Here is a 26,157-nt window from a genome sequence, read left to right on the forward strand (position 1 = left end):
GTGGGGTAAGGCCAAGACTGAGGAAATTCCAGAAAGTCTTAAAAGTGTTTTACCTTTTCTCTCTTCTCTTAACTGAGTATGATAGTTAAGGCTCCTTCAGGCAGCAGCAGGCCTGTGAATAAAAGAGTGAAATGTTATAAAAATGTGTTACAGAAGAGTATTTCACTATCAGAATTCCTGTGTGTGTTCCTTTACTTTCCTTGAGAAATATTGGAGGAAACTCCTCCTTCTTCCTGAACCTCAGATGACCACTTGTAAAGTGAAGATCATAAATTAATAGTAAATGCATTTGAGATCTTGGGGTTTGGATTTTTATTTTTAAGTGTAGTTGATTTGTAATACTGTGTTCATTTCAGATATAGAGATCTTGTCATTCTTTATCTTTGAGTGGTTTGGAGGTGGAAAGATATTGAAAGAAATGCTTAGTGCTTCACCTAGGAGCTCATTATAAGCCATCTCATTGGACTTCCCTGGTGGTCCAGGGGTTAAGATTCCATGCTTCCAATGCAGGGGGTGCAGTTTCGATCCCTGGTCAGAGAACTAAGATCCCACATGCTGCTTGGGCAAAAAAAGTTTGTTTTTTTTTAAATTTTAAAAAGCCATTTTATCTCCAAGTTGTATTCCTCCTCAGAACAGCTGTCAATATAACTTTGATTTCCAGGGACGTTTTTCTATTTTCTCTAATAGCAAATGACTTTGCATATTCACTTTTTTAGTAGTTGAAAGAAAATAATTCAGAGTATTGATATCCTCATGAGGATAAACCATCCTCACTCACTTTCGAGAGTGAGGGGAGAGAAAGGCTCTTACTTTATTTAACCCAAAGATTTAAGTAAAAAGGTAGCAAAGATGGGAGATTGTATGCATCTAAAACCAAAGAACCTAGCCCAGCATGTATGCTGGTTCTAAATGGTCTTGCTCTCAATAACACTAGTGTCAGAACGTCCCACATGGCTACAAGAACAGACAGAAGACTGAACTCCTAGCAGGCTACAACATGTAACACACACTCTTGGAATTGGCTTGAAGTTTACCTTTGACAGAATGTAAATATTTGAAATATCGCTCTAGTGTTGAGTGCAAAACCTGTTCCTTTTTGTTGTTGTTGTTGTTTTAAAAGTATATTTCCAAGCTCTCTCCCTATTTGAGCTCTGAAAATTTTAGTTTTTATAATGATCATCTCACAGTGCAGCAGCCTGTGGAATAAATCTTTGGAATTTCCTTTACTGTAACTCTCTGCAAATGAAAAATGTTTTAAAAACAAAAAGATGTGGATGAAGGGTATTCTGCCAAACTTATCTTTTCACTTTGGCTGATGACCTTCATTTCCAAATGGTGGGCTGCTCCCAGAACAAGAATGTTTGCATCATAGGAATCATGTGGACGTGACTGATGGTGCTGCTGACCTGAGTACGATATGGCAAGGTTAGAGTTGCTATTGCTTTTTTTAAAAAAATAGATTCAACGAATAATGTACATGGCAAAGCTGACTGGAGATGAAGTACATTAAATGTATGTTAAATTTGCAAGAAACAATATTCTTTTTCTAAAATAATGAATTAATTTTATTTTTGGCTGCATTGGGTCTTTGTTGCTGCCCATGGCTTTCTTTAGTTCCAGCAAGCGGACGCTACTCTTCCTTGCCACATGCTGGCTTCTCTTGTTGCAGAGCACAGGTTCTAGGCATGTGAGCTCAGTCGTTGTGGTTCGCGAGGCTTAGTTGTTTCATGGTATGTGGGATCTTCTCAGACCAGGAATCGAACCCATGTCCCCTGCATTGGTAGGCGGATTCTTAACCACTGGACCCCTATGGAAGTCCCAAGAAGAGATAGTCTTGGTAGGACATAAGCAAACCAAATCCTTGGCTCTGATTTCTGACATGGCATATTTCCTATCTCCAAGGGGAGCTGCAGCTGCTGCTAAGTCGCTTCAGTTGTGTCTGACCCTGTGCGACCCCATAGACTGCAGCCCACCAGGCTCCCTCGTCCCTGGGAGTCTCCAGGCAAGAACACTGGAGTGGGTTGCCATTTCCTTCTCCAATGCATGAAAGTGAAAAGTGAAAGCAAAGTCACTCAGTCGTGCCCGACTCTTAACGACCCCATGGACTGCAGCCCACCAGGCTCCTCCGTCCATGGGATTCTCCAGGCAAGAGTACTGAGTGGGGTGCCATTGCCTTCTCCACCAAGGGGGAGCAGGGGGACTTAAAAAAGGGATAGTCCACTGTCTTAACCTGTATTTGTTTGATTAGCCCATTGAACTTAAAGGTTTAATTATTTACTAACGTTGAATTCAGAAGGATGCTAAATGTTTTACTCTTGTCTCCTGTCATATTGGATTTCAGACATCTTTCCCACATCAAATTATCTGGAAATAAATTGAGATTTCAATGATAGGAATCTGCTTGAAGGCTCTCATTGCAAGCTGAATAAACATAACATACTCTCTGTGTATTATGTTTAGGAACATCCTTTGACAGTCAGGCTTTCTCTTGAGTTACTTTTCCAGCCTTAAAAGTATAATTTGGAATTTTCTTTATAGACCTATCCTAAGTATGAGAGATATAAATGTAGTAATTTATGGGACTCATAGGAATACTTTATTTTTAAAAAGATCTGTACCTTTCACTTTTCTATTTAAAAAATAAAATCTTGTCTGTGCCCTCAATAAGCTTCCAGTCCAGTATAGGAATGCACAACAATTTGATAAGCATTGTGATGGGAGTGTGACCATGTCCTTGAGAACAGAGGAAGGGCTACTTAGATTTATGGAGGAGAGGTATCAGATCAGAGGGAATTTGCTCAGCTCAGGGGTTACCAACCTCTGGGCTGTGGACTTATCAGATCAGTGGCAACAGTAGATTAGAAATAAGGTACACAATAAATGTAATGCGCTTGAATCATCCTGAAACCATCTCCCCCAACCCCTAGTCCATGGAAAAATTGTCTTCCATGAAATCAGTCCCTGGTCCCAAAAAGGTTGGGGACCACTGGCTTAGCTTACACCGAGTCTTGAAGGAACAGGCATTGCTGGACAATGGAAGGATAAGCATAATCCTGGTGGAGGGAACTCATTTACCATATCAGGGACCTCCCAGCAATTTGCTTTTCCTAGAGAGTAAAGGGTGAGGAAGAGAATACCCAGAGGGTAAGAAGGGATCAGATCTAGAACTGATCTCTGACAAACTAAGCACTTTAGATTTAATTCACAGAGTAATTAGGAATCCTTAAAGAATTTTGAATAAGAGAATAACATAGATTTATGTTTGGGGATAATTATTTTGTTTTACTTGGGATAATGGCAGCATCATAAATACTTCATTGGAAGGCAGAGGAACCAGTTAGAAAGGTCACACAGTAGTCCAGGAAAAAAAGGATGAAGACATGAACCAGTCAGCAAGAACAGGGATAAACTGGGATAGAGAAAGCCAACCACAGATACTGCCATCAGGACTTGACAGTTTGGAGAGATATGTCATTTTCATCTGAGACATGAGGATTCCATTCCAATGACTGTTAAATTCTGAGGCTTTCTGGTTAAGGTGGTTAGGCAGGAATCTTTTGCAGAATGCATTACCTATATAGAGTTACTTATTTTCCCCTGGGCACCTGTGAATATGTGGTGCTTGATATTTATAACACTAAAAACACATTCTGTGGTATATAAAAACTAATATAAAATCCAATCTCTTCTGTATTTTACTTCTAAAGGAGATTTGCAGGCCTCCATTTTGAGCATTGCATCAAGATTTCCCATCCTCAAAAAAAAAAAAAAAAATTCCCATCCTTGCTGCAAAACTTATTGGTGGTTTTTGTTTTTCAAAAAGATTCCTCGGGGCCAAAACCGAAGTGCAGGTGGAAGGAAGATGTCTGAAAATAGCTATTCTCTGGATGACTTGGAAATAAGCCCAGGTAAGCAGAGAGTTCCACGTGTGGAAAGTTTTCTAGGAAGTACTCATTAGTAGCAATACCCTTTGACCTCAAAGCTGATGCTTTTAAAGGAAGAGTGATACGAATTAAAAGGAAGGCTGTTATATGCAAGTCATTCCCAAATCTGATTGCTCTCTCCAAATAGCTTCTCTTGTGTTTTTGATTCATCTTTGTCAGTGGTAACCTGTGTTAACCAGAGGGTCCTTTTGCAGGATTGTAAGGGAAGCATCATTACCAACAGTTTTGGCTCCATGGTTGTCTAGGACTTGAGGGCTTCCATGGATGGACATTATCCCCTCAAGACTGCTGATTATCCTATATTGCTGATGCTAACATAACACCTTGAGAGAGGAATTATTATGTTCTGAAGGGGGCATATACAGGCACTTCACAAAAGAAAAAATAAAATCAATTAATATAGGAAAACCATCAACCTCCTAGGAATCAAAGAAATACAAAGTAAAATGACATTGTGATCTAATTTTTTTACATGTTAAATAAAGCCAAAATTTAAAAATATGTAACGCTCAATAATGGTAAGCAGTCTCCTCTTAATGTTGGCACCAAGTGAGTGAGTGTTGCCTTGTAAATAACAGTTATAATCCTGATTTCCTTCTTTGTATTCTTAATAGAGTAGGTTGATTCTACAATAGCCTAAAATTTAGAATCTTGAAATCATTCAAATCACCTTTATCTTTTATTAAAACATATTGTTTGCATGCTTGCAGGTCAGCTGTCGTCTTCAGCACTCAACTCAGAGAAAAAAGAGAGTAGGCGAAATCTAGAATTCCCACGCCTGTCAGAAACCTCCATAAAGGATCGAATGGCCAAGTACCAGGCAGCTGTGTCCAAGCAAAGCAGTTCTGCGAGCTATACAGTATGTGTTCGGCATGATTCATTCATTCACTCATCTAGCAAATGGTCACGACCATGGGAACTAGAAATGTCTCCCACACCCTGACCTGTGAGCCCTGGCTCCTTCCTGGGGTCCAGCCATTCTCTCTTCACATAAATCCTACCCTAGCTTCATTTGTAATCCTTACCATGTTCTAATTCTGACTTTGTTTTCCTAGGCCTTATCCCACCCACCTTTTCTTTGGTGATGTTACCATCAGTAATACCACTGAGAATTTTCCTGTCTCTTCTTAATCTTGTTGTTAAAGAAGTAGTGTTTGGGGAATTCCCTAGCAGTTCAGTGGTTAGACTCAGTGCTTTCACTGCCAAGGACCCAGGTTCAATCCCTGGTCCAGGAACTAAGATCCTACAAGCTGCATAGTGGCCAAAAAAAAAAAAAAAAAAAGTAGTATTTCATTAGTTTTAATATAAACACTTATTTTTGTCTTTGAGAGAAGAAAGGGAGAACACTGGAGAGAAATATTGAATATATTCAATATTAACGTGGGATGGGACAGCTTTCTGCAATTTTTATTCATATATAATTCACCTGACATAAAAATCACCATTTTAAAATATGCAATTCAGTGACTTTTAATATATTCCCAAGGTTGTGCAATCGTCACCACTGTCTAACTCTAAAACTTCTCCATCACCACCAAAAGAAACCCATCCTTGTTCAGTGACTCCCAATTCTACACTTTCCTTATCCCCTAGCAACCCCTAATCCACTGTCTGTTTTTACGGATTTTCTTGTTCTGGACCTTTCACGTAAATGAAATCATACAAGATATAATCTACTTAATATTTAATTCCTAGGATGTAATACTTTTCTAAAGAAATAGAATAGTGGATAAGAAAAAGAGGGAAAAATGATAGGAGGGTGAGGTACTCTGTAAGCACAAAAACGTGGTGTTCTAATACAACGGAGGATCTTTCCATGTTACACTTTCCTAGGTTTAACTGGCAGGAGGACACAACAGAACCGCTTATGTGAAGTTACCTTTTAAATGCCATTTATTCATAAGTACACACGCATATATACACATGTACACATACATTTGTTCTTTTAAACATCTCTTCCTTTTTAGATTTCAAATGACAAATTATTAATCTCTTGATTATTATTTTACAATAAAATTTGAAGAATAGTATTAGCTTTTATTTGTTCCCAAGCAGACTGAACCAGTGTCTGTTAGAAATTACATTGTGTATTCTCGGAATTGACCCTTCTTTCCCCCACAGGATGAAGTATATGCCTTTTCCAGTAGTATTTATTGGTAGACCAAGTCTCTGCGCAGTGAATAATCTCATCTTGATTTTTCACTATAGTTTTAAGAAGAGATAATGTGTGTAAATAAGTAGTGAAGTAGACCATCACAGGCTTGTTATTCATTGGGAGTGTGAAAAAATAAGCAAATGTAGACTTCTATTCAAAGGCAGGTCAGGAAATACAGCAAACATGATGTGTGGAGCTTAATTCCCTCTTGTTGCAGGATTTTGCTGCTTCTCAGTGACCTCCTGCTATAAACATTCCGACCAGGTGACTTTCTAAGTGGAAAAACCTGTTTGGTAACTGTTTTTTCAACTCCTAATGAGAGTTTCTACATTGCGGTTCTCCTGCTCTGTAAATTTTAAGAGTTGAAAAGCCTTAAGGAATTCTTGTAAAAAGCATATTTTATCTCATCCCAAAAGAATTTCTCAGGCCGCTACAGGGAGGAGCATGGTTGTAGCAAGGCACACACTCTTGATGCTGGGGGGCTGGGCTTTGAGGCAAGATCAGAAATAAGTTTCCAGTTGTTGTACGGTTGGTTCTGCAGTGTTGGCTGCCAGAGCTGGGGGCCTTAATCTGGAATTCCACACCTGAGACAGTCACTCCCACGGACACTCCATTCATTGGCCCTGTGGCCATAAATGGATTGTTTTCTCCCTATACCTGAAGAATCACAAAGAACAAGAAAGGTATTAGATTACTAGTAGGCTAAAGGTAGGAAATATCCATATTCATCTACCTCTGTATTGATTTTGGATCTAGTAGTAAAGTTGATTTTAATATTTTGCCCCAAGTGTTCTTTGCAAGGAAAACAAATATGATTATGCTCACTCCTTCTGACTCACGTCTGCTTTTTTATGTTGAAGCTGTATTATGAGAACTAGAATAAGGTATGTCTTTAGTAGACTATATGAATTTTATGCAAAAAAAAAAAAACCACCAAAATATGTTTTTGAAAGTCTCACAACAAAAGGCTATTTTACGGTATCATTAAGTATAATTTCAATTCTTATATATATGCATCATCCCTGTCTTTCTTTCCAGGCCGGGCATTTATATATATGGTCAGTATCTTTTCTTAATTATTGGCACTTGGCACCTCCTTTCCCCTGCTCCAGAATGGTCTTTTCTGATAAAACTCACCAGCTTTGCATTCCCACAAGCTGTGCTGCTAGAAGAGCGAATCACGGGAATATTGTATGCTGGGCAGCAGGGTGGGAGGGGGGAGGGTTGGTGTGTGTGTCTGTGTTGATGTGTCTATGTTCTAATGAGCATCAGGTTTTGGACTAGTTGTATAAATATTTAACTCTGAGGTGTGTGTGTCCACAAAGCTGCTTTTGTCATTTCACAAGTCAATGGGTTTTGCTTCTGAGAGTTAGGGGGTTGATTTGACTTGAAGCCTTGGAAAAGAATTTCTTTCTTAGCATTCCAAGTTTATTTAATAGATGGCTATGAAGAGAATTGTGAGACTTTTTTAAAAAAATTCACAGACTATTTTTATTTTGTAGAATGAGTTGAGAGCCAGTGGTGGTGAAATCAAAACTCATAAATTGGAGCAAAAGGAGAATGTGCCCCCAGGTCCTGAGGTCTGCATCTCCTATCCAGACGGAGAAAAGGTGGGTTGAAAAGCCTGATGTCCATTTGCCAGGGAAGCATGTGTTCTAAATTAGTTGCTTAAAATTAGAAACAACTCTAGGCGGTAGAGTGTCTGGGAATTTGCTAACAGCTGCCAGGACAGATTGTCTTTTTTGCAGGTCACATAATTTTGGTTGGGGAACTGTGCAACTTATAGCTGACCAAATAATGAACCTTCAATGGAAAATTCTTTTGCTCAGCAAATGCTTAAGTGATTTTTTTAAAAAACCTGTTTTGAATAGAGATATCATCTTCAAAGTTATTTGTATATTATTAATTTAACACATTTTATGTAAGAAAATGTCGTTCTTTCAGTTCAGAGTATTTTGAAAGCTAGGCACTACGCTAAGCACAGGCAATGCTGAACTTAACAACTTGTTCTTCAGTCACTAAGTCGTGTCTGACTCTTTGTGACCCCATGAACTGTAGCATGCCAGTCTTCCCTGCCTTCACCATCTCCTGGAGTTTGCTCAAACTCATGTCCATTGAGTCGGTGATGCCATCCAGCCATCTCATCCTCTGTCACCCACTTCTCCTCTTGCCCTCAGTCTTTCCCAGCATCAGGATCTTTTCCAATGAGTCAGTTCTTCACATCAGGTAACCAAAGTATTTAGAGCTTCAGCTTCAGCATCAGTCCTTCCAATGAATATTCAGGATTGATTTCCTTTAGGATTGGCTGGTTTGATCTTGCTGTCCAAGGGACTCTCAAGAGTCTTCTCCAGCACCACAGTTCAAAAGCATCAATTATTCTGCTATCAGCCTTCTTTATGGTCCAGTTCTCACATCCGTACATAACAACTGGAAAAACCATAGCTTTGGCTATATGGACCTTTGTCACCAAAGTGATGTCTGCTTTTTAATATGCTGTCTAGGTTTGTCATAGCTTTCCTTCCAAGGAGCAAGCATCTTTTAATTCCATGGCTGCAGTCACTGTCTGCAGTGATTTTGGAGCCCACGAAAATGAAATCTGACACTGTTTCCACTTTTTCCCCATCTGTTTGCCATGAAGTGATAGGACTGGATGCCATGATCTTTATTTTTTGAATTTTGAGTTTTAAGCCAGCTTTTTCACTCTCCTCTTTCACCTTCATCAAGAGGCTCTTTAGTTCCTCTTCACTTTCTGCCATTAAAGTTGTTAGAGCTCAACAACTAAATGTGAACAAACCATTCCATGTGGAATAGTTTACCTGCAAGGAAGCTAACAGAGTAGGAGGGAGATGCGTAACAAGTTGGTGATCATAAAACAGCAAAACAAGTGTTATGAAAAGGCTATGTGCGACCATGGAATCTTGGAATAAGGACACTTACCCTGACTTTCTCAAGAAGGTGATATCTGAGCTAGATCTTGAAGGATGTGTGGAAATAGGCCAAGTGAATAAGGGGAAAGTTGACTATAAAAAACAAGTGTATTCCAGGCAGACACAACAGAGATTTGGAAACCAGAGAACCCAACCAAGAGCATAAAGTACATATAGGCAAAGGCGAGAGACAGATGCAGGAAGACAGTCAGGGCTGGTCTTGAAAATCCCTTAAAAGTATGGGTGTAGTCCTGCAGCAGAGGAAAGCCATGGGGAGATTTTAAGCAAATCAGGTTTTATGCGTTTGTTGTTAGATGCACGGCTTAGCTGGAATAAGCAACAAGATAAATGTAAGGTGAAACTGTCATTTTCTCTGACAATCCACTACCCAGCGTCTTTGGTCTTTCATTCAATATGATGATCAAGTGTTAAGTTAGATGAGGAAAAAAGCTTTCAAATCTATTACATTGATTAATAGGCATATAATCATTGTTTCTGTTACACGTTTTGACACCCTTGAGGCCATTCTACAAAAGGTGAAGAGATGATTAAAATGGGTTAAGAGCAATAGTTCTCAAACTTATTTGACTATAAGTCTTTAAAATAGATGTTTTGACAGCATTGGATAGAGGAGCCGGCTGGCTGTAATCCATGGGGTCACAAAGAGTCAGACATGACTGAGCAACTAACACACACACATTGACAGCATACCAACAGGAACTCATGAGATATACTACATACTTGGACCAAAGTAAGAATACAGAAAAATGGTCTCAGATTAATGGCCACAAAATTTCACTTAAGGAATTGTTGTGCAGTCTCCAAGACTACAACCCCATGGACTGCTGCACACCAGGCTTCCCTGTCACCATCTCCCAGAATTTGCCCAAGTTCATGTCCATTACATTGATAATCAGCCATCTCATCCTCTGTTACCCTCTTCTGCTTATGCCTTCGATCTTTCCTAGCATCAGGGTCTTTTCCAGTGAGTCGGCTCTTTGCATCAGGTAGCCAAAGTATTGGAACTTCAACTTCAGCATCAGTTCTTCCAGTGCGTATTCAGGGTTGATTTCCTCCAAGATTCACTGGTTTGATCTCCTTGCTGTCCAAGGGACTCTCAAGAGTCAGCACCACAGTTCAAAAGCATCAGTTCTTTGGCACTCTACCTTCTTTATGGACTCAAAGAATAGAACAGGAAAAAATTTAGGAGTTTTTATTTTATAAAATTGAATCATTTTATTTTATAAAACCGTATCTCAAATATATCTTGAAATAGTCAGACAAAATACTTTTCGTAATCATAAAATAATCAAATTACAAAACATCCTTACAACAGTGGGCTGAGGCACTACTTCCGTGTCTCATGTAATGTTTCTAGTGAGTTCTCACATCAGTCTGCCTGGTTTTCCCATTTTTTAAGTGTGAGATTATGTCTTACAAAAAGTTTTCTTATATAGTCTAAAAAAAGACATTTAAGAAATGAAATCCTGCATTGAAATCCTTCCATCTGTTCTTGGAGCATAACTTGAAAAATAATCATCTGGATAATCGTACTTGAGTTGTCCCTATTTCTAATTGCATGTTTCTTTCTTAGTTGTCTTCTTGATTTGCAACTGGAACTCTGAGCTGAACTGGAGGATCAGAGCATTTTAATTACAGTCTAAAAGGGCATCAGTGCAACTGAATCACAAGTTGGGGAGTAGGTGGGGAATAGAAGAAATAAAGATAGTACATAGCCTTCAAACATATAATCTTCGGTTCATGAACCTTTGGATGCTTTAAAATTTGTAAAATTTTTCAGAGCCTCAGCTATCCTTTTGGCTGGCTGCCTAGCTTTCGTTAACCAATACCTAAGAGCTATTTGAACTTCGGTTTGTTATAAAAGGACATTAATGCCAGGGTCAAGTTGCCTGAAATAGAGAATTTTGTCAAGGTATTGGTTTTCCCTTTCTCCTTTTGTGAATGAATTTGTACTTTTCTTTAATGAAATGTTTGAGCAAAACCTCACATGCTGTCTCCTGGCTGTTCCTGTAGTGAAGTCATCTAGTTAGGTATGTGCAGTGATGTCATGATTGTTATTAAGCTTACCCTGCAGGTTCAAGGTGTCCAAATTGGAGGTGAGAAAAGGACTTCTTGGGATGGATGCCCCTACTAATTAAGCAAGAATTGAAGAGCTTTTTGTGGCCATGCACTACTTTCAGAAAATTTATTTCATATCATTAAATGAAATAACACCTTTAAAGTAGTCATTCCAATACCTGGAACATCGTAAACATTTCATCAGTGTTAACTATTATTATACTGGTTTGTTTTATACCATGTCAGAACTCCTGTAATGAAAAGAGAATAAAGGGGAAAAAACTGACCATGCTGAAATTCACGTGCAGTCAGCTAACAACTTAATCTCCATTGTAAATTTATTCAGTACATTAGACATCCTGATATAAACACTCAGCATCACCCATAAAATCCCTGGCATCTGAATGAAAGAATATTCCATGAAGAGTGCATGTTGGATCATTTGATGACCCTTCATGATTTTGAATGTGGAGCAAGATATACTGAAGGACTAGGGGACAAGAGAACGGAGGAGTGAGCTGGTAGAAAGTTCTTTTATTTACATTTGATGGCTAATGGGAAAAGTAATCACCTACACCTAAGATCTGCCATCTTGTTAAACACCCCCATTTTGAGACTGGAATTAAACAAGGGAAACTAACCTTGAAGATAATACCAAAAGGTGGTTATAGATAAATTTGTTTTATAGCTATCAGAAGGTCTTCTGTACTAGCAAGCTTTTTTCTGCAGAATGTATTTGGTTGGGAAATAAGGAGTTAGGAAAATGAAAGAATAATAGTTCCTGTATGTAAAGACTTTATCTTGCCTTGGAGTGAGTTACAGTTATAGGAGTTGTGGGTTTTGGTGAGGAGCTTTGCCCTCCCTGATAGAAGGTTTTGTTTCACAACCCACTTTCCCTCCTTTTTTTTTTTTTTTTTTTTTGAGAGTAGAAAGATATATTTAGAAGTTCTTTTATAAAGGAAGATAATGCACACTTTCGGCAGTTGCTTGCAGTCTGTTATTCATGTAACTCTGTAATTGAGAGGCATGTTAATATCCTCGTAAAAGACATTTTGCTGCCTCTTGTTTAAATGCTCAGCTGTTCTGGGGCCCGTTATTTCCCCTTAGGCAGCCGGTGACTGACTGGAGTCAGCAGGTTTTTATGGCATTAACAGCAGTTTGCTCTTTTATTTTTAATGTGATTCTTAATCCCCCCGTCTTTTTTTGTAGGTTTCTGCATCTGAGAATAGCCTGGCAACCCATTCCACCCTTGCTGAAGATGATTCCCGTACGTGTTTGTTCTTAGGTCTGGAGGGTGAGGGTCTTGTTCTCTTGCCCCAGTTTGGGGGCGGGGGGGGGGGGGCTTGTCCCCAGTTCTGTCAGCTCTGAGAATATGTAACATATTAAATCCAGTAATCCAGCTGATTAGATCTTTCACTTGGTTTTAAGGACTGGTGACTGGGTACCTTTCACAAATCCCATGGCAAAGAGAGATGTTAAATTCAATGAAATATGATTACCTTGTGGCAAACTGAATATTTTTGATGCTTCTCTCATTGAACTTACCCTGTCTTTTGTACCAAACCTTTTCAGAGTTAATGCTGTAAAAACTATAATTTTGAAGTTTCATTTTAATAGAAGTTTGGCCCAAAAGGGCTTTATTTATTTACAGGGGATAAGAATTGATATTTGAGTAACCTTTTAAAAATACCCTTTTCTTATTATATCTATATAAATATGTACTATAATCTGCCCTCTGGCTAAATCTTTCCTTTTGGTGCTGAATTTGATCACCTTTTCATCCTACTTTGGAATCATTTTGAGCCTCTTTTCCCAAAGACAGAAATCTTTGTTTTTTAATTTACTGTGTCCACTTTTGATTCTGAGGTTCAGTGTATTAGTTTTTTAATATATATAGATTTCTAGCTTTTCCTCATGTTAATAACTCACCAAACATTGAAAACTCAGCAAGAAGCAGAAGTATTAGCTAAACAGATCTCTAGTAAACCCTGCCTTAAAATTTCAGAAAAACTCTTGCTGCTTGAATCCAAGAACATTCCATTTGCAATCATTTTGCTTGGACTAGAAATTTTTCTGAGTTTTGACTAGGTTTGCAAAACATTTTTTTGAAAAGTAAGCCTTAATCTTTGAATACTTTGTTGACATAACTCTAGATTTTAGGGAATTCTTTTATGGTTCCTTAGTAACTGCGTGAATGACTTCTCTGTGCCTCTTCTGAGTTTTCCACACAATGAATATACTGGCAGGAAATTAACTTATGTAAGTGACACGTCAATGACTATGAAAAAAATTTTATGGAGCCTTTTTCCATAATCTTCATCCATGGATATTTGCTGTAGGATTGACCAAGAAGATGGTATCAAATTATATACACACATATACATGAGCATGTGTTTTGAAATTTCTGCCCACACATTCCCCCATTTTCCCAAGTTCAGTTGGAACACCCCAGAAGGAGTTATTGGGAGTGCTAACTGCCAAAAAGCCAGCAAAGTCTACAAGCAGCCTTTAAAAATGACAAATGCTACAGGGCAGAAGTTTCCTTCAGTAGGGTGGTTTGCATTCAGCTGCGTGTGGGAAAGGATGAGAAACCCTCTGTGTTGACACCCCAATTTATGAGAGAATCTAACAGCATAGCTTTTAGTATTAGAATATTCTTCAATGGAAAAGCAGTGTTTTTCCTGATGTTGAAAGGACATGTTGATAGTGGAGGTGCCTAAACTTGGCTTTGGGGAAGAACCTTTTCTGATACTTCTCTTGAGATACCATAAAATGTCTTCCTTCTATAACTCAAGCAGGTAACTCCCAGGTCAAGAGTGAGGTCCAGCAGCCTGTGCATCCCAAGCCACTAAGTCCAGATGCCAGAGCCTCCAGCCTTTCTGAAAGTTCTCCTCCCAAAGCAGTGAAGGTATGATGGTGATTTCTCTTGGAGCCTGTAGACACTGGTTTACTAGTAAGGCTCATTGCACCCTTTATCATTGTGTTCGTTGTAACCTGTTTTGGCTTTCCAGGGGACGAAAATGCCAAATAAGAGCACATTTGAACCAGTCACTTTTCTTGAAAATCTTGCCACTTTTTCTTAGGCATTTGAGCCAGGCGTGATGAGGCTCTCTGTCTGGAATCTGGAAAGCTCTTGAAAGAAAACCCAAAGTGAAAGAAAATAACCCGATTTATTTTCTTGTTAAGTCCAAATTCATAAATCTATGAGTGAGTAAAAACCTATAAAATGAGCAATACAAAAAATCTGTTAAATTAAAATCAGCCCATTGGATGGGAATGTACAATGTTAGCTTAAAGATAGCGGCTCCCTGGTCTGAAAAACTTAACCATAACATGATTGGTAGTCAGTGCATTTAAAGAAAGAATGTGTACATTTCAGCAGGGTTTGGCCAGTCCATTTGCTCTACAAATGGGCATTCAAGTAACATTTACACTTGGTTATAATACTAGATATTAAGGAATATGCAAAATGTTTGTACCCTAGGAAAATTTTACTAGGCTACTCAATCTATGGTCTCCTTTTATTCACTAATTTTTAAAAGCAGTCTTTTCCCTTTCTATGAACAAGTAAATATTCCCGTAAAAATAAACAAAGGTAAAAAAATACATATCCAGCCTCTCTTTTAGGCTGTTCTCCTAACTTGTTTTAATTGAATGCTTTGCTAATGCCATGCTGATTTACCCACTTGCATTAGTAACCAAACATACCTACACTTCTTTAGTGTCTTCCTCCTGTGCTTAAGTAGCCAAGGTTTGTTTCAGAGGCTTTAACATTTGAGAGAAACTCAGTGGGTAGAATTCGTTTCAAGGCGATTTGTGCACTGCCTCGACTTCATGCACGCGTCTGCCATGTTTCTGTCTCTCAACTGTGGGCATGATTGGTCTCTTGATGAAAGTTCTAGTGCACAGAAAGGATGAAGAGAGGAAGACACAGGTGTGGGTTTGAAACAAAGGGAGGTAAGGAGAATCCAGGATTTAAAGGTTAGATGGAAAAAGAGGGTGGGGCGGGGGAAGACGGTAAACATAAGATTTTAAAGGAAGCAGAGACATGAGGAGAGTAAGATTTATTGAAAGGAGCAAAAAATGAAGAAAGGAACACGAGAAAGCAAGTGAACTAGGAAGAAAGAACTGAGCTGTGATGGGAACTGCATGTCCTTAGCGTGACCCTGTCTTCTGGCCTCCAAGCTCTGCTCATGCTGCCCTCGGCACTTTTCTTTCTTCCAGTATCTGGAGGCCAACAAAGTAGCAAACGCCACAGGGTTAATTTCCTCTCCAGCAGCAATCCTGCCCGGATGTGAGTCCTTGGGCTGTGGTTCTGGACCAAGAACAGCAAAGCTGACTTGGCCATGGATTCCGTGTGCCTGAGGGACTCGGGGGATTCTGTAGCTGCTCTAAGAACTGAAATCTGTTCTCAAGTGTGTCTGAATTCCCAATCTGGTCGAGACCAGACCTCCTGGTCCTGGGTTGGACCTTTGAGACCCCTCCTTATTCATACTCCAGGATCTGAGCTGATGAGCCATGTGCAAAGAAGTGCACCTCACTAAGGTCTTCCTGGCACACCAGAGAGAGGAGACGGAGATAAAGCTCCCTCTGTACCGTGCCTGCCTCTTTGGCTCTGGTCACTCAGCACTAGAATAAGCCTGCTTGCACCAGACATACACCTCAGGTCTTGACTGGAGGAAACTGGCCTGACTGCCTGTGTTTGCTCAAATAGTTATGCTGTACACAGAGCTCGGGGTTGTACCCAATCACATCTCCACTTTTATTTAAGGACTGTTTTTTCTCTCTTCCTCAGAGTTTCCCTTTACATTCTGCAGGCAAGTATGTAGATACTTTAGCGTTTCCAGGAAAACCTGCTGACATAACTGGTCTCGTGGCTATAGACCATGCAACAGAAGTTTTTTTCTCCACTGGGAAATTACATACAGCTAAGAATAAATGTGTTCACTCAGAATAGATTTTGGGTCCCCCACATCCTGGAGAACACGCTGCCTAGTAGTGCCTGTTATTGAAAATAGGACATCTAAGGTAAAGACTCAATTCATTTCAAATTTTAGCTTAATAAGGTAAAGTAAAAAAAGAAAACAAACACTCCACAGATGATATCAGTCTTTAAAATTAAGGATTTTGTCTATTTTGAACACTGGCCAGACAGTTCAGTTCAGTTGATAAGACTTGGCAGTAAAGAAGTTTAAATAGCAGGTTCCCTTCTCAAAATAGGTGTTCTGGGTCTAGAGCTCAGTAGACCCTGTGAGAAGGATCAGACCTTTCAACTCAAGAGACTCAGAGGCCTCTAAAGCTTTATGTTCTCCCACTGAAATGTTATTCCCTAAATGTTCCTGGAGGGAGGATAAGGAGGGAGGTGTGACTGGCCCTAGGAACATCTGCTGATCTGGGATAGCCCCGCCCCAGGATCCTAGGCTTGTCCTAGGATGTGGAAAGAAAGCACGGCAGCCTGAATGAGAGGCTATACCCTTTGTACCTGTCCCTTCCTTCATGGACAGGGTAGGAGGTCTTATGCTGTTTTGCAAATCTATCAGAATTATGCTAGAAGGGCATCTAGATTCTTTTCTGACTACCTACATCATTACTGCTTTCTCAGAGCACTAATGTTTCCTCTACATGTAGAGCAACCTATGTAAGGTGTGAATATCTCCAAAATGCTTGCACAAAGAATTTCACAGAGAGTAAGCAGAAGGATTAAAGCCAGAGCCAGCCCAGACATTTACTGTATGGTGGGGGGGTTTCAGTTTAATTACCCAGATATTTTGCACAGATTGGAAGGAGGAAATGAAAGGCTTTGTATAGTGTTCTATCTGAGGCATGGAGGCCTGACATTAGTACAGAATTTTCTTCTGATTTCACTATGTCTAAAGGCTAGTTAGCTTCACCACTTATGGCCAGCTGCTGCTCACACACAGACATATACCCCAACTGGGGCCTTTGTCGAACTAAAAAATATATGTAAGACAAGAGAGCAAAAGAATGTAGATAAAGTTATAAAAATTTATTGGAAAAAAAGCTTTAAGTCGATGCTGATCAACAGAAGGCCTGTAACATCCCTCAGATGGGAAAGGCCTGACAGTGTTTAGGGACATCAATTATTTATATATTACCTCATTCATTCCTGACTATCCCTGAGATATTATCTACATATTTTAATGTGAAACAAAGTGAAGACTTGTTCATTCAAAATGCTGTGGTGAAATCATTTTCAATTGGGTTAGCATCTGCTCTCTTCCCCAAAGGGTTTCCTTTAGTTATGGAAATTTATTCCAGGACAATTTAGAAAATACTCTCTTGGTTTATTAGTTAAGAATTCTGAGTTTTAATTTTAATTCTGTTATTATTGACTGTGCAAGCTTTGATAAGGCACCTGATATCATGGTGCTTTAGTGTGAAAAATGGTGAGGGAGGGAAGATGACAAAGCATCTTATGAACTGCAAAAAATATAAAGATTAAAAAATGTCTAACATTCTATTACTGGCAGTGTTTTAAATGTGGCTGTGCCAAGTTCGAGCATGCCATGAAGGCATGGGCAGGATGTATGCCAGGCCTACCATAATGGTAGAGATTTTTGGGCACTGACTATGCTTCCTGTTGTCTGAATAGACATGGGGGCAATTACAGAAAAGTGGCTGAGAGCCCAGGACAGAGGAAATAAAGGGAAGGCACAGCCGCAGCCACTAGGACTTGGCATATTGCCATGCTGGGCTCCTCTTGTCTTTATAATACTTTAGGGGCTCTTGGGCAGCTGCCGCATAAACCTTAAATAATATTGAAAAGGGTGTATGTGAAAAAGGGATAAGAATAATGGGAATCTGGTAGGTCTGGCTAGTTAGAAGCTTGTGGTTAGTCAGATGTCTGTGCTAGCAATTTATTAATTTGATGTTAAGGAGAGGAATGCCTTTTCACTTGTGAGTGAAAGCTCTAGTCAAGAGAGAGCAAATGTGGGTCAGGTGTGGGAGGTAGGAAGACGGTGAAGAATTGTTCATGAGACACTCCTTGTGTGGGTGAAGGCTCGGAAAACTCTCCTGAGCGGGCACTCTGATCTAACCTCAGGTGGGTATGAGTGAGCTGATATTACCACGATTAGCAGCATTACTTGGTAAAGAAAGAAAATGTGGTCTTATTCTTGGATCTGAGTCTGTATCTGAGCTTCAGTTCAGCTGCAGTAAAATGCACTCCAGGGCACACCGAATGCTTTGTATTCACTGAAGGTTCCTGTTTGTCTCTTCCAGCTTCTGCTTCCTGCTCCTGGTACCTAATTTCTGCTCCTGCCTTCCACTTTCCTCCTAATGTGAGCTCAACTTACAGCTTTCTATTCTGGGCTGCACCCTTCTACTGTGTGTTTTTCCGTGTGTGTGTGTGTAAAACAGAGGTGTGCTCTGTAGGCCTCCAATCCCCTTTAGCAGAATAATACCCATTTCCTCCTCTGCCATGGGAAAGTTCTGTCTCCTCCTCTGCCTTTACCAACCAGAATGAACATATATTCTCCTAAGTGTTAAAAATACAGCATTCATCCTAGAGCTGAAAAAGATTTTTCACTGATAAGTAAATACATTGGGCCTATTATTTTTACATTGTCTGAACTGTGATTTGTACAGGCTTTAATTGTACTATTATACCCAAATTTTATTGTCTTTTAATATTTCCTGTTTGCTAGGCAAGGACCTAGTCCTTTCAGTGAAACCTAATTAAAGTATGCAAGGACATCTCCACTTATGTCCTATCTAGTTAGAAGTGTCGATATAAGAAAAAACAATTTGGGAATTTCCTAGCAGTCCAGTGGTTAGGACACTGAGTTCTCACTGCTGAGGGCCTGCATTCAATCCCTGTCTGGGAACCAAAATCCCACTAACCATGCAGCACAGCCAAAAAAAAACAGGAAAGAAATAAAGAAAAACCAATTCTACATCAAGATCCTACCATATAGCACTGGGAACTATGCTCAATATCCTGTAGTAAACCATAATGGAAAAAATATGAAAAGAATATACATATATAACTGAATCACTAAGCTGTATACCAGAAACTAACACAGCAGTATAAATCAACTATACTTCAATAAAATTTTTAAAAAAAGAAGGAAACATTTCTGAACTCCAAATAATGCCCTAATATCTGCCAACAGCATTGAATACAGTAACATTTGATCATATTTAAATTCCTCAGTTATGCTTGGTAAACTGAGTTGTAGCTGTGGTCTTTAAGTTTTTCTTTTTGACTCGAACGCAAGGAATGGAGAGCCTGCTGTTAACACTCAGCACACCACCCCCCTCATTTTTAAATCCTTTGGTGCTATTTGGGAGTTTACCACCAATTTTATTAAACTCCCTTCTATGGATCTTAACCTTTACTCCTCTGCCCATTTTCTGCTCTCATTTCCTGTTGAAATCTGCTTGGCAACCATTCCTATTTTTGCTTTACCTCTTTGTGAATCATGTGGCAAGTGAGCCAGCAGTCTGAATTTATTTTATGGGTCTATTTTCAGACTTTTTAAATTAAAATTCTGTCTTACCCATAAGCTGTTTTATTTTAGGCTTACCTTAACCATTCAGGCCTTGAGCTTTGGGACTAAGTTGTATTATTTGCTACCATCCTGGTCCTGGTGGCAAAGGGGCCACCACCCTGCCTGAGAGAGCTTCCAGAGCACCTTAACCAAACTGCTCCCACCTTTACTATTAGTAGTTGAGGTGTTTCTATTGGGACAAGTCAAGGATCACACACAGCTAGAGACTTCTTATCCCCAGCCCTAGTGGCCATGTAACGCCTTCGTATTGCGTAAAACTTAGTTTTGGAACTCCAGCGTTCATCAGTGCTAGAATACACTACGTAGTTTGTGTGTTCAGTCTCTCACTAGTGTCTGACTCTTTGCAACTGCGTGGACTGTAGCCCACTAGGCTCCTCTGTCCATGGGATTTCCCAGGCAAGAGTACTATAGTGGGTTGCCACTTCCTTTTCCAGGGGATCTTCCCAACCCAGCGATCGAACCCGCTTCTCCTGCGTTGGCAAGTGGATTCTTTCCTACTGAGCCACCTGGGAAGCGCTTATGTAGTTTAGGATTAAGTTTACCAGCAGCAGCTGTGCTCACCCCGCCCGTATTCCACACTACAAACAGGTCATGAATTCCCTATTATGACTCCTCCCACCCTGCCCCAGTACATTAGTTTTATTCTCCTTTTGGTTTTTTTAAAAAGATTATGGAACCTATAGTTTTATTGGGCTGTGCTTTTTTCTGTTGTTCTAATAAAATGGTTTGTGTCTCTTTTAAAATGTTCCATTTTATATGTCCATTTTGCTTTATTTAAAAATATTATGTCTAGTGGATTAAGTAAATCAAGATTATAAGCAGAAGGGACTGATAGTTGCTTTATCCGAGTATCTTTTCCAAATATATACAAAAAAGAATGTCTATATGTATATAACTGAGTTTGCTATATGGCAGAGATTGGCACAACATTGTAAATAAAGAGTACTTTTTTTAAGTAAATAAAGTTTTAAAAACCAGTGCCTTTTCCTACTTCCCAAAGCCAAATGCTCTTTCTCTCCTTGAAAGTTACCCCTTTCAGAAACTGTTCTTTAAAAAGTCTGTCCTGCTTCTATTTGGCACTTAAACAATTATCTTTCTTCTGTGTGTGATGACATTTTCTCCTAATTTCCTGTCTGCAGAATCATTTTGTGTGTACTCCTGTGTGTGTGGTGGTTGGTCTAAGCCTTTCTCTGCAGTCCGGCCCTAGATCCACTCATCCTCAGTGGCTGCTGCACTTAGAACAGCCAGACAGTCTGGGTAAGGAATTCAGGAGAGCCTATGGCTTTAAAGAGTCAACTGATAGAACTATAGCAGGCTTAGTGTTCCTCTGAGAACTGACAGACCAGATAAGGGAGCCCATAGATAACAAAGTAAATCCTGGGGCCCACCTCAGCAGAGTACTAACTTCTCACTACCTTAGCTAGCTGAAGTTGTCCTTTACCTTTTCCTAGAAGTTTCAGGCACCTGCAAGAGAGACCTGCGTGGAATGTCAGAAAACAGTCTACTCCATGGAGCGTCTCCTGGCCAACCAGCAGGTGTTTCACATCAGCTGTTTCCGTTGTTCCTATTGCAACAGCAAGCTTAGGTAAGCCAGACCAAACAAGCCATCTCCGGAGGTGTGGGTGGACCTCCAGGGGGAGTCTTTGGTTTTTAGAACACTTAGAATACTAAAACCTGTGGTGCTAATAGTATCTGGTGTTATAGAAGAGCTCAGAGAGCTGTCGTAGTAGCTGTTCAGGTGATTATCACTGATCCAAAGACAGACTACAGACTAGTAAAGTTGGAAGATGAACCATTCAGGATTTCAGCTTCTCACCTACTTAGTACAGATGAGAACCATGTATGCTTTGGCACGTGTTTAGAGATGTCATGTTTTTGAGGGAAGTATCCCAGAAAATTGACTATGTTTTATAGATTTACAATCATTGCTTTTTCTTTAATACAGTTGTGAGGGTGATTTTAAAAAATTGAATTGTGTGTGCTGTTGAGGATCTTTGAAGAAAGTGAAAAGTACCATTTAATTACAAGCATTTTATTATAGTAAATGATAATGGTGTTTAGAACTTCTTGGTACATTGACATTAATTTACACGTTAGGACTAAAGCTTAAATCATGCAGGTTGCTGGTGACCTAATTTAGCAGAATGTTTTCCCTTGGTATCAAGAATCATACAGTTAAGAAATCTCAAGAGGATACTTGTTGAAGCCCTTCAGGTTATCCCAAGTACTGTATAAATGGCAAAAACAGCAAAAATAGTAGATCCTGAAGAACACATATTTTTCTGTATATTGCTTTGTTTTCTGAGAAAATAATGATGTATCATTTCTTCTTAGTAACTCAAAGTATGGATATAAATGTGGCAAATTGTGGAAATATTCCATATGACCTCGTTTTATTCATATTGGAGGAGGAAGTAACCAGGATGTCATTTCTTCCAGCCTTCCTTCCAGAGCAGGCATCCCTTCCACCATACTGCTGAAAGATGTCCTGGCACCTGTGTGGCACTTCTGGGTGGGTTAATACCCCACTTCAGCTAGTTCTGGTGGTAGTGCTAGCTCGACAGCTTTCCCTTTTGTTGAGCCAAAACGTGCATCTGTAACTTCCACTCAGTGGTTCTTTTTCCGCCCACTGTATTTTTTTCTCCACAGCACATTCTTCTAAATTTTTGAATTTTTATGTTTCTCCTGTGGAAATGCTGTTGTTTTTCTACTCCACCTATAAAATGTGTTACCCTTTGAGAGACACCAGATGTCCTAAAGGCCTATCCAAGCACTGACGTTAGGGTAGACCGCCTTCTGGCTGTTGCTTGCTATCCTCCTATTAACCATAGCTTCCTTTTATTTAGTCACTGGCATCTACTGAGTGCCAGCCACTGGCAGAGTATTATACCCATTCCTGCTTTTAAATTATAACACAAATGGGAAACTAGGAGGAAAATGATTCAACTTTTTACAAAGGAATATCATTAAAAATAGTTACATGTTATAAATACTTAGGAAATAGAATGATCAGAATTAGGTGGAATTTAGGGAAGACTTCTTGGAAGTTTTTTTTTTTTTTTTTTAACAGTTTTGACAGAGGGGAGTGAAATCACTTGAAAATGGGAGCATGCACCAAGTGGAAGAATGTCTTCTGAAGTTTCAGGCCTAGAAATGAGCATTTTTTAAATAAGGATAATACAAACAAATGTGTTTAAAAGAGGATGGAGCATCCTCAGTGACTGATGATGTGCTTTTTAAAAAAAATTATTATTTGGCTGCACTGGGTCTTAGTTGCAGTGCATGAGGTCTTTAGTTGTGGCATGTGAGATTTTGTTCCCTGACCAGGGATCAAACCTGAGCCCCCTGCCTTGGAGGGCAGAGTCTTAGCCACTGGACCACCAGGGAAGTCCCTGAAGTGCTTTTAAAGATATTTTTCTCACTTTGCATCTTCTGGAAATACTAGAGTTGCCAGGTTTCAGTCTACTGGTATAAATAAGAGGATACAGATTTGTTAACTTTATGCTCTTTCTTTTTTTTTTTTTAAATAACAGTCTAGGAACATATGCCTCTTTACATGGGAGAATCTATTGCAAGCCTCACTTCAATCAACTCTTTAAATCTAAAGGTAACTATGATGAAGGCTTTGGACACAGACCACACAAGGATCTGTGGGCAAGCAAAAATGAAAATGAAGAGACATTGGAGAGACCAGTCCAGCTTCCAAATGCAGCGGAGACCCTTCAGAGCCCAGGGGTAGAAAATGCCCCCATTGAGAAAGTGGGTGTGCTAACTGCAAGTATGGAAGCCAAGGCCTCCTGCCCGCTGGAGAAGGAAGACAAGCCAGCTGAAACCAAGAAGCTGAGGATCGCCTGGCCACCCCCCACTGAGCTTGGCAGTTCAGGAAGTGCCTTGGAAGAAGGGATCAAAGTATTGAAGCCTAAGTGGCCTCCTGAGGATGAAATTAGCAAGCCTGAAGCTCCTGAGGATATAGACCTGGATCTGAAGAAGCTAAGACGATCTTCTTCTCTGAAGGAGAGAAGCCGCCCATTCACCGTAGCAGCTTCATTTCGAACCTCTTCAGTCAAGAGCCCAAAAGCCTTGTCCCCACCTATGAGGAAAGGGTGGAGCATGTCAGAGCAAAGTGAGGAGTATGGAGGAGGTGTAGCAGCAGAAAGGAAACACATGGAAAATGCCAACACCTCTGAGAAGAATGAGAGTGTGGGGAAAACAACCTGGCCCAACAAAGGATCTAAAGGAGGGGAGGCTGGGCGGAGAAGCAGGGAGAGTCCTAGTTTTGAGATGGGGAGTGAAAATCTTATAGAGAATGGTGCAAACTTAGATGAAAGTGATAAAAACCTTCTCAAAAAGCAGTCTCCACTAGAACCCAAGGCAAAAACCTGGTCTAGCTATACAGACAACCCCTCCACTAAAGAATTCACTACTCAAAATCAGAAATCCCAGGATGTGGGATTCTGGGAGGAAGAGGTAGTCGAAGAGCTATCTGTAGAGGAACAGATAAAGAGAAATCGGTACTATGATGAGGATGAAGATGAAGAATAATAAGTTGCAATGATGTTGGGCCTTACATTTATGTGTCAGTCAGCCACTGCCCTTATCAAAGTGATACACATAAACAGCTGTCTTAGCATGAACTGAAATTTATGTGGAAGTAACTTTGGAAGAGAGTTCCTGCTTCAAAAAAAAAAAAAAAAATCCCATACTGCAGCTTAAGTGAACCAACTCTAAACGCTAGAGATAACATCACTTAAATCCTCTATTTTAGCAATGATGATATACACAACTGCTTTAAGGTGTTCTGGAAGTGGGAGTGTGTATGGCGGAGCCGGAGGGGTGGGGATATTCCAACTGATAAGGTCCAGATTTCACTGTATTCCCGAAAGACAATATGAAAATAGAGAGATGATTAGTAGTGCACTGTTCCACTAAAAATTCAATTATGGAATGAGCAGAAGGGATTTAGGGGCCTAAACATTATAACTGAATGCACTTTAGTATAAAGGGCACAGTTTGCATATTTTTACATGAATACCAATTTATTGTTTAGTATTCCTTTGCTAAGAGATTAAATATTTAGTCTTTTTTTTAAAAATTAGGTTAATTTTCTTACTCTGATGTATATGGGGGATTTATTGCTTACTGTGATATGTATGGGGGGTTATTGCATCTTGCTTTCTAGACCACATCCTGAACTAGAGTACTGAGATATAGCACAACCATCTCTTCAGAGTACCTTTTGATCACCCTCGGTGCTTGGAGGAATTCATTGTGTCCCAAATAAGCTATGGTATTTGCCAATGAGTATGACCACACCCCAGATGATTGCTTTCTTCTCTGGTGGTCTCTGTGCTTCTCATAATTTACTGAAAGCTGCAATATTTTTATAAGATCTTTTATATTTGCCATGTTGCATATTTAGAGCAAAGTGATGAGTTTAAAGGAGGAATAACAGAAAAAAAAAAGATGCCTTAAACCACTTGAGCTCAGACCCTCCAACCCCTATAATTCTACTTCTGATATCCCCTTTCTGGGACATTAGTTTTTTAATAAGTTCTGAAATGTATAGATTTTTATGGCAGACAGTATTCCTAGGGTGCAATTAAACCAATTATAGGCCTTTTTTGAGAGATGATTTTCTAGTATAAAGGTTTTGGAACAATATAAACTTGAGTACATTTGTTGCACATAATTGATATTCCAAATTGTATTTTGGGGGGAGAGAGGTGTTTTAAGCTATAGGCTTTACTTTACACTGCATTTTTTGAGATTTAGCTCTGATATTTTTAGAGATGTAAAAATATTCTGCTTTCTTACAGTCTTGCTTACTCTGAAACATTTTTATTCAATAAAGCTTTTAACTGACATTTGAACTTTCAGTGTTCTTTTCCATCATTATTTTACATTGTTACTGTCTCTCAGGACCTACTTTTGCTTAGCAGTTTGGGTAGAAAAGGCAAATAGGTCTGATGGGTTTCAAGAGAAGTACTATGTATACCTCGCACCACTAGGTGGTGGTGTTGAGCTGGTCTTAGGCTTTCATTCTTCTAGAAGACAAATTTTTCTTCAAAATGTAAAGCAGTTTGGCAACAAAATTATTGTGTGTGTTCAAAACGAGAAGCTTGTTTTACCAATTCAAGATGCAGTGGTGGTTTTATTAATTAGTTAATTATTGTTCAGTTGCTAAGTAGTGTCCGACTTCCAACCTCATGGATTGTAGCACGCCAGGCTCCTCTGTCCTCCAGTGTTTCCCAGAGTTTGCTCAAATTCTTGTCTACTGAGTCAGTGATGTTATCTAACCATCTTATCCTCTGCCATCCCCTTCTCCTGTCCTCAGTCTTCCCCAGAATCAAGGTCTTTTCCAATGTTTCTGCTCTTTGCATCATGTGGCCAAAGTATTAGAGCTTTAGCATCAGTCTTTCCAATGAATATTTAGAGTTCAGTTCCTTTAGGATTGACTGGTTTGATCTTCCAGTCTCAAGAGTCTTCTCCGGCACCACAATTCAAAAGCATCAATTCTT

At 39.6% G+C, this 26,157-nt stretch overlaps 1 protein-coding gene across 8 annotated transcripts in view; it reads left to right on the forward strand.

The window, feature by feature from the left end:
• LIMA1 (LIM domain and actin binding 1) overlaps positions 1–25,509 on the forward strand; it is an 89,964-nt gene extending 64,455 nt beyond the window's left edge. For 2 of the 8 annotated variants that reach the window (XM_012174310.5, XM_012174309.3), the window contains exons 5-11: positions 3,824–3,908; positions 4,655–4,803; positions 7,602–7,709; positions 12,315–12,399; positions 13,901–14,013; positions 21,091–21,224; positions 23,173–25,509. In XM_012174310.5, coding sequence (XP_012029700.1) covers positions 3,824–3,908; positions 4,655–4,803; positions 7,602–7,709; positions 12,315–12,399; positions 13,901–14,013; positions 21,091–21,224; positions 23,173–24,181 — 1,683 coding nt within the window. In that variant the 3' untranslated portion in view covers positions 24,182–25,509. Of the gene's footprint in view, positions 1–3,823; positions 3,909–4,654; positions 4,804–7,137; positions 7,158–7,601; positions 7,710–12,314; positions 12,400–13,900; positions 14,014–21,090; positions 21,225–23,172 lie in introns of those variants that run through there. The other 6 variants (XM_060412609.1, XM_012174311.3, XM_060412611.1 and 3 more) reach the window with 4 other exon arrangements.
• Positions 25,510–26,157: the final 648 nt, after the last annotated feature.

The sequence above is a fragment of the Ovis aries genome, chromosome 3 (genome assembly GCF_016772045.2).
Source record: "Ovis aries strain OAR_USU_Benz2616 breed Rambouillet chromosome 3, ARS-UI_Ramb_v3.0, whole genome shotgun sequence".
Classification (NCBI taxonomy): domain Eukaryota; kingdom Metazoa; phylum Chordata; class Mammalia; order Artiodactyla; family Bovidae; genus Ovis; species Ovis aries.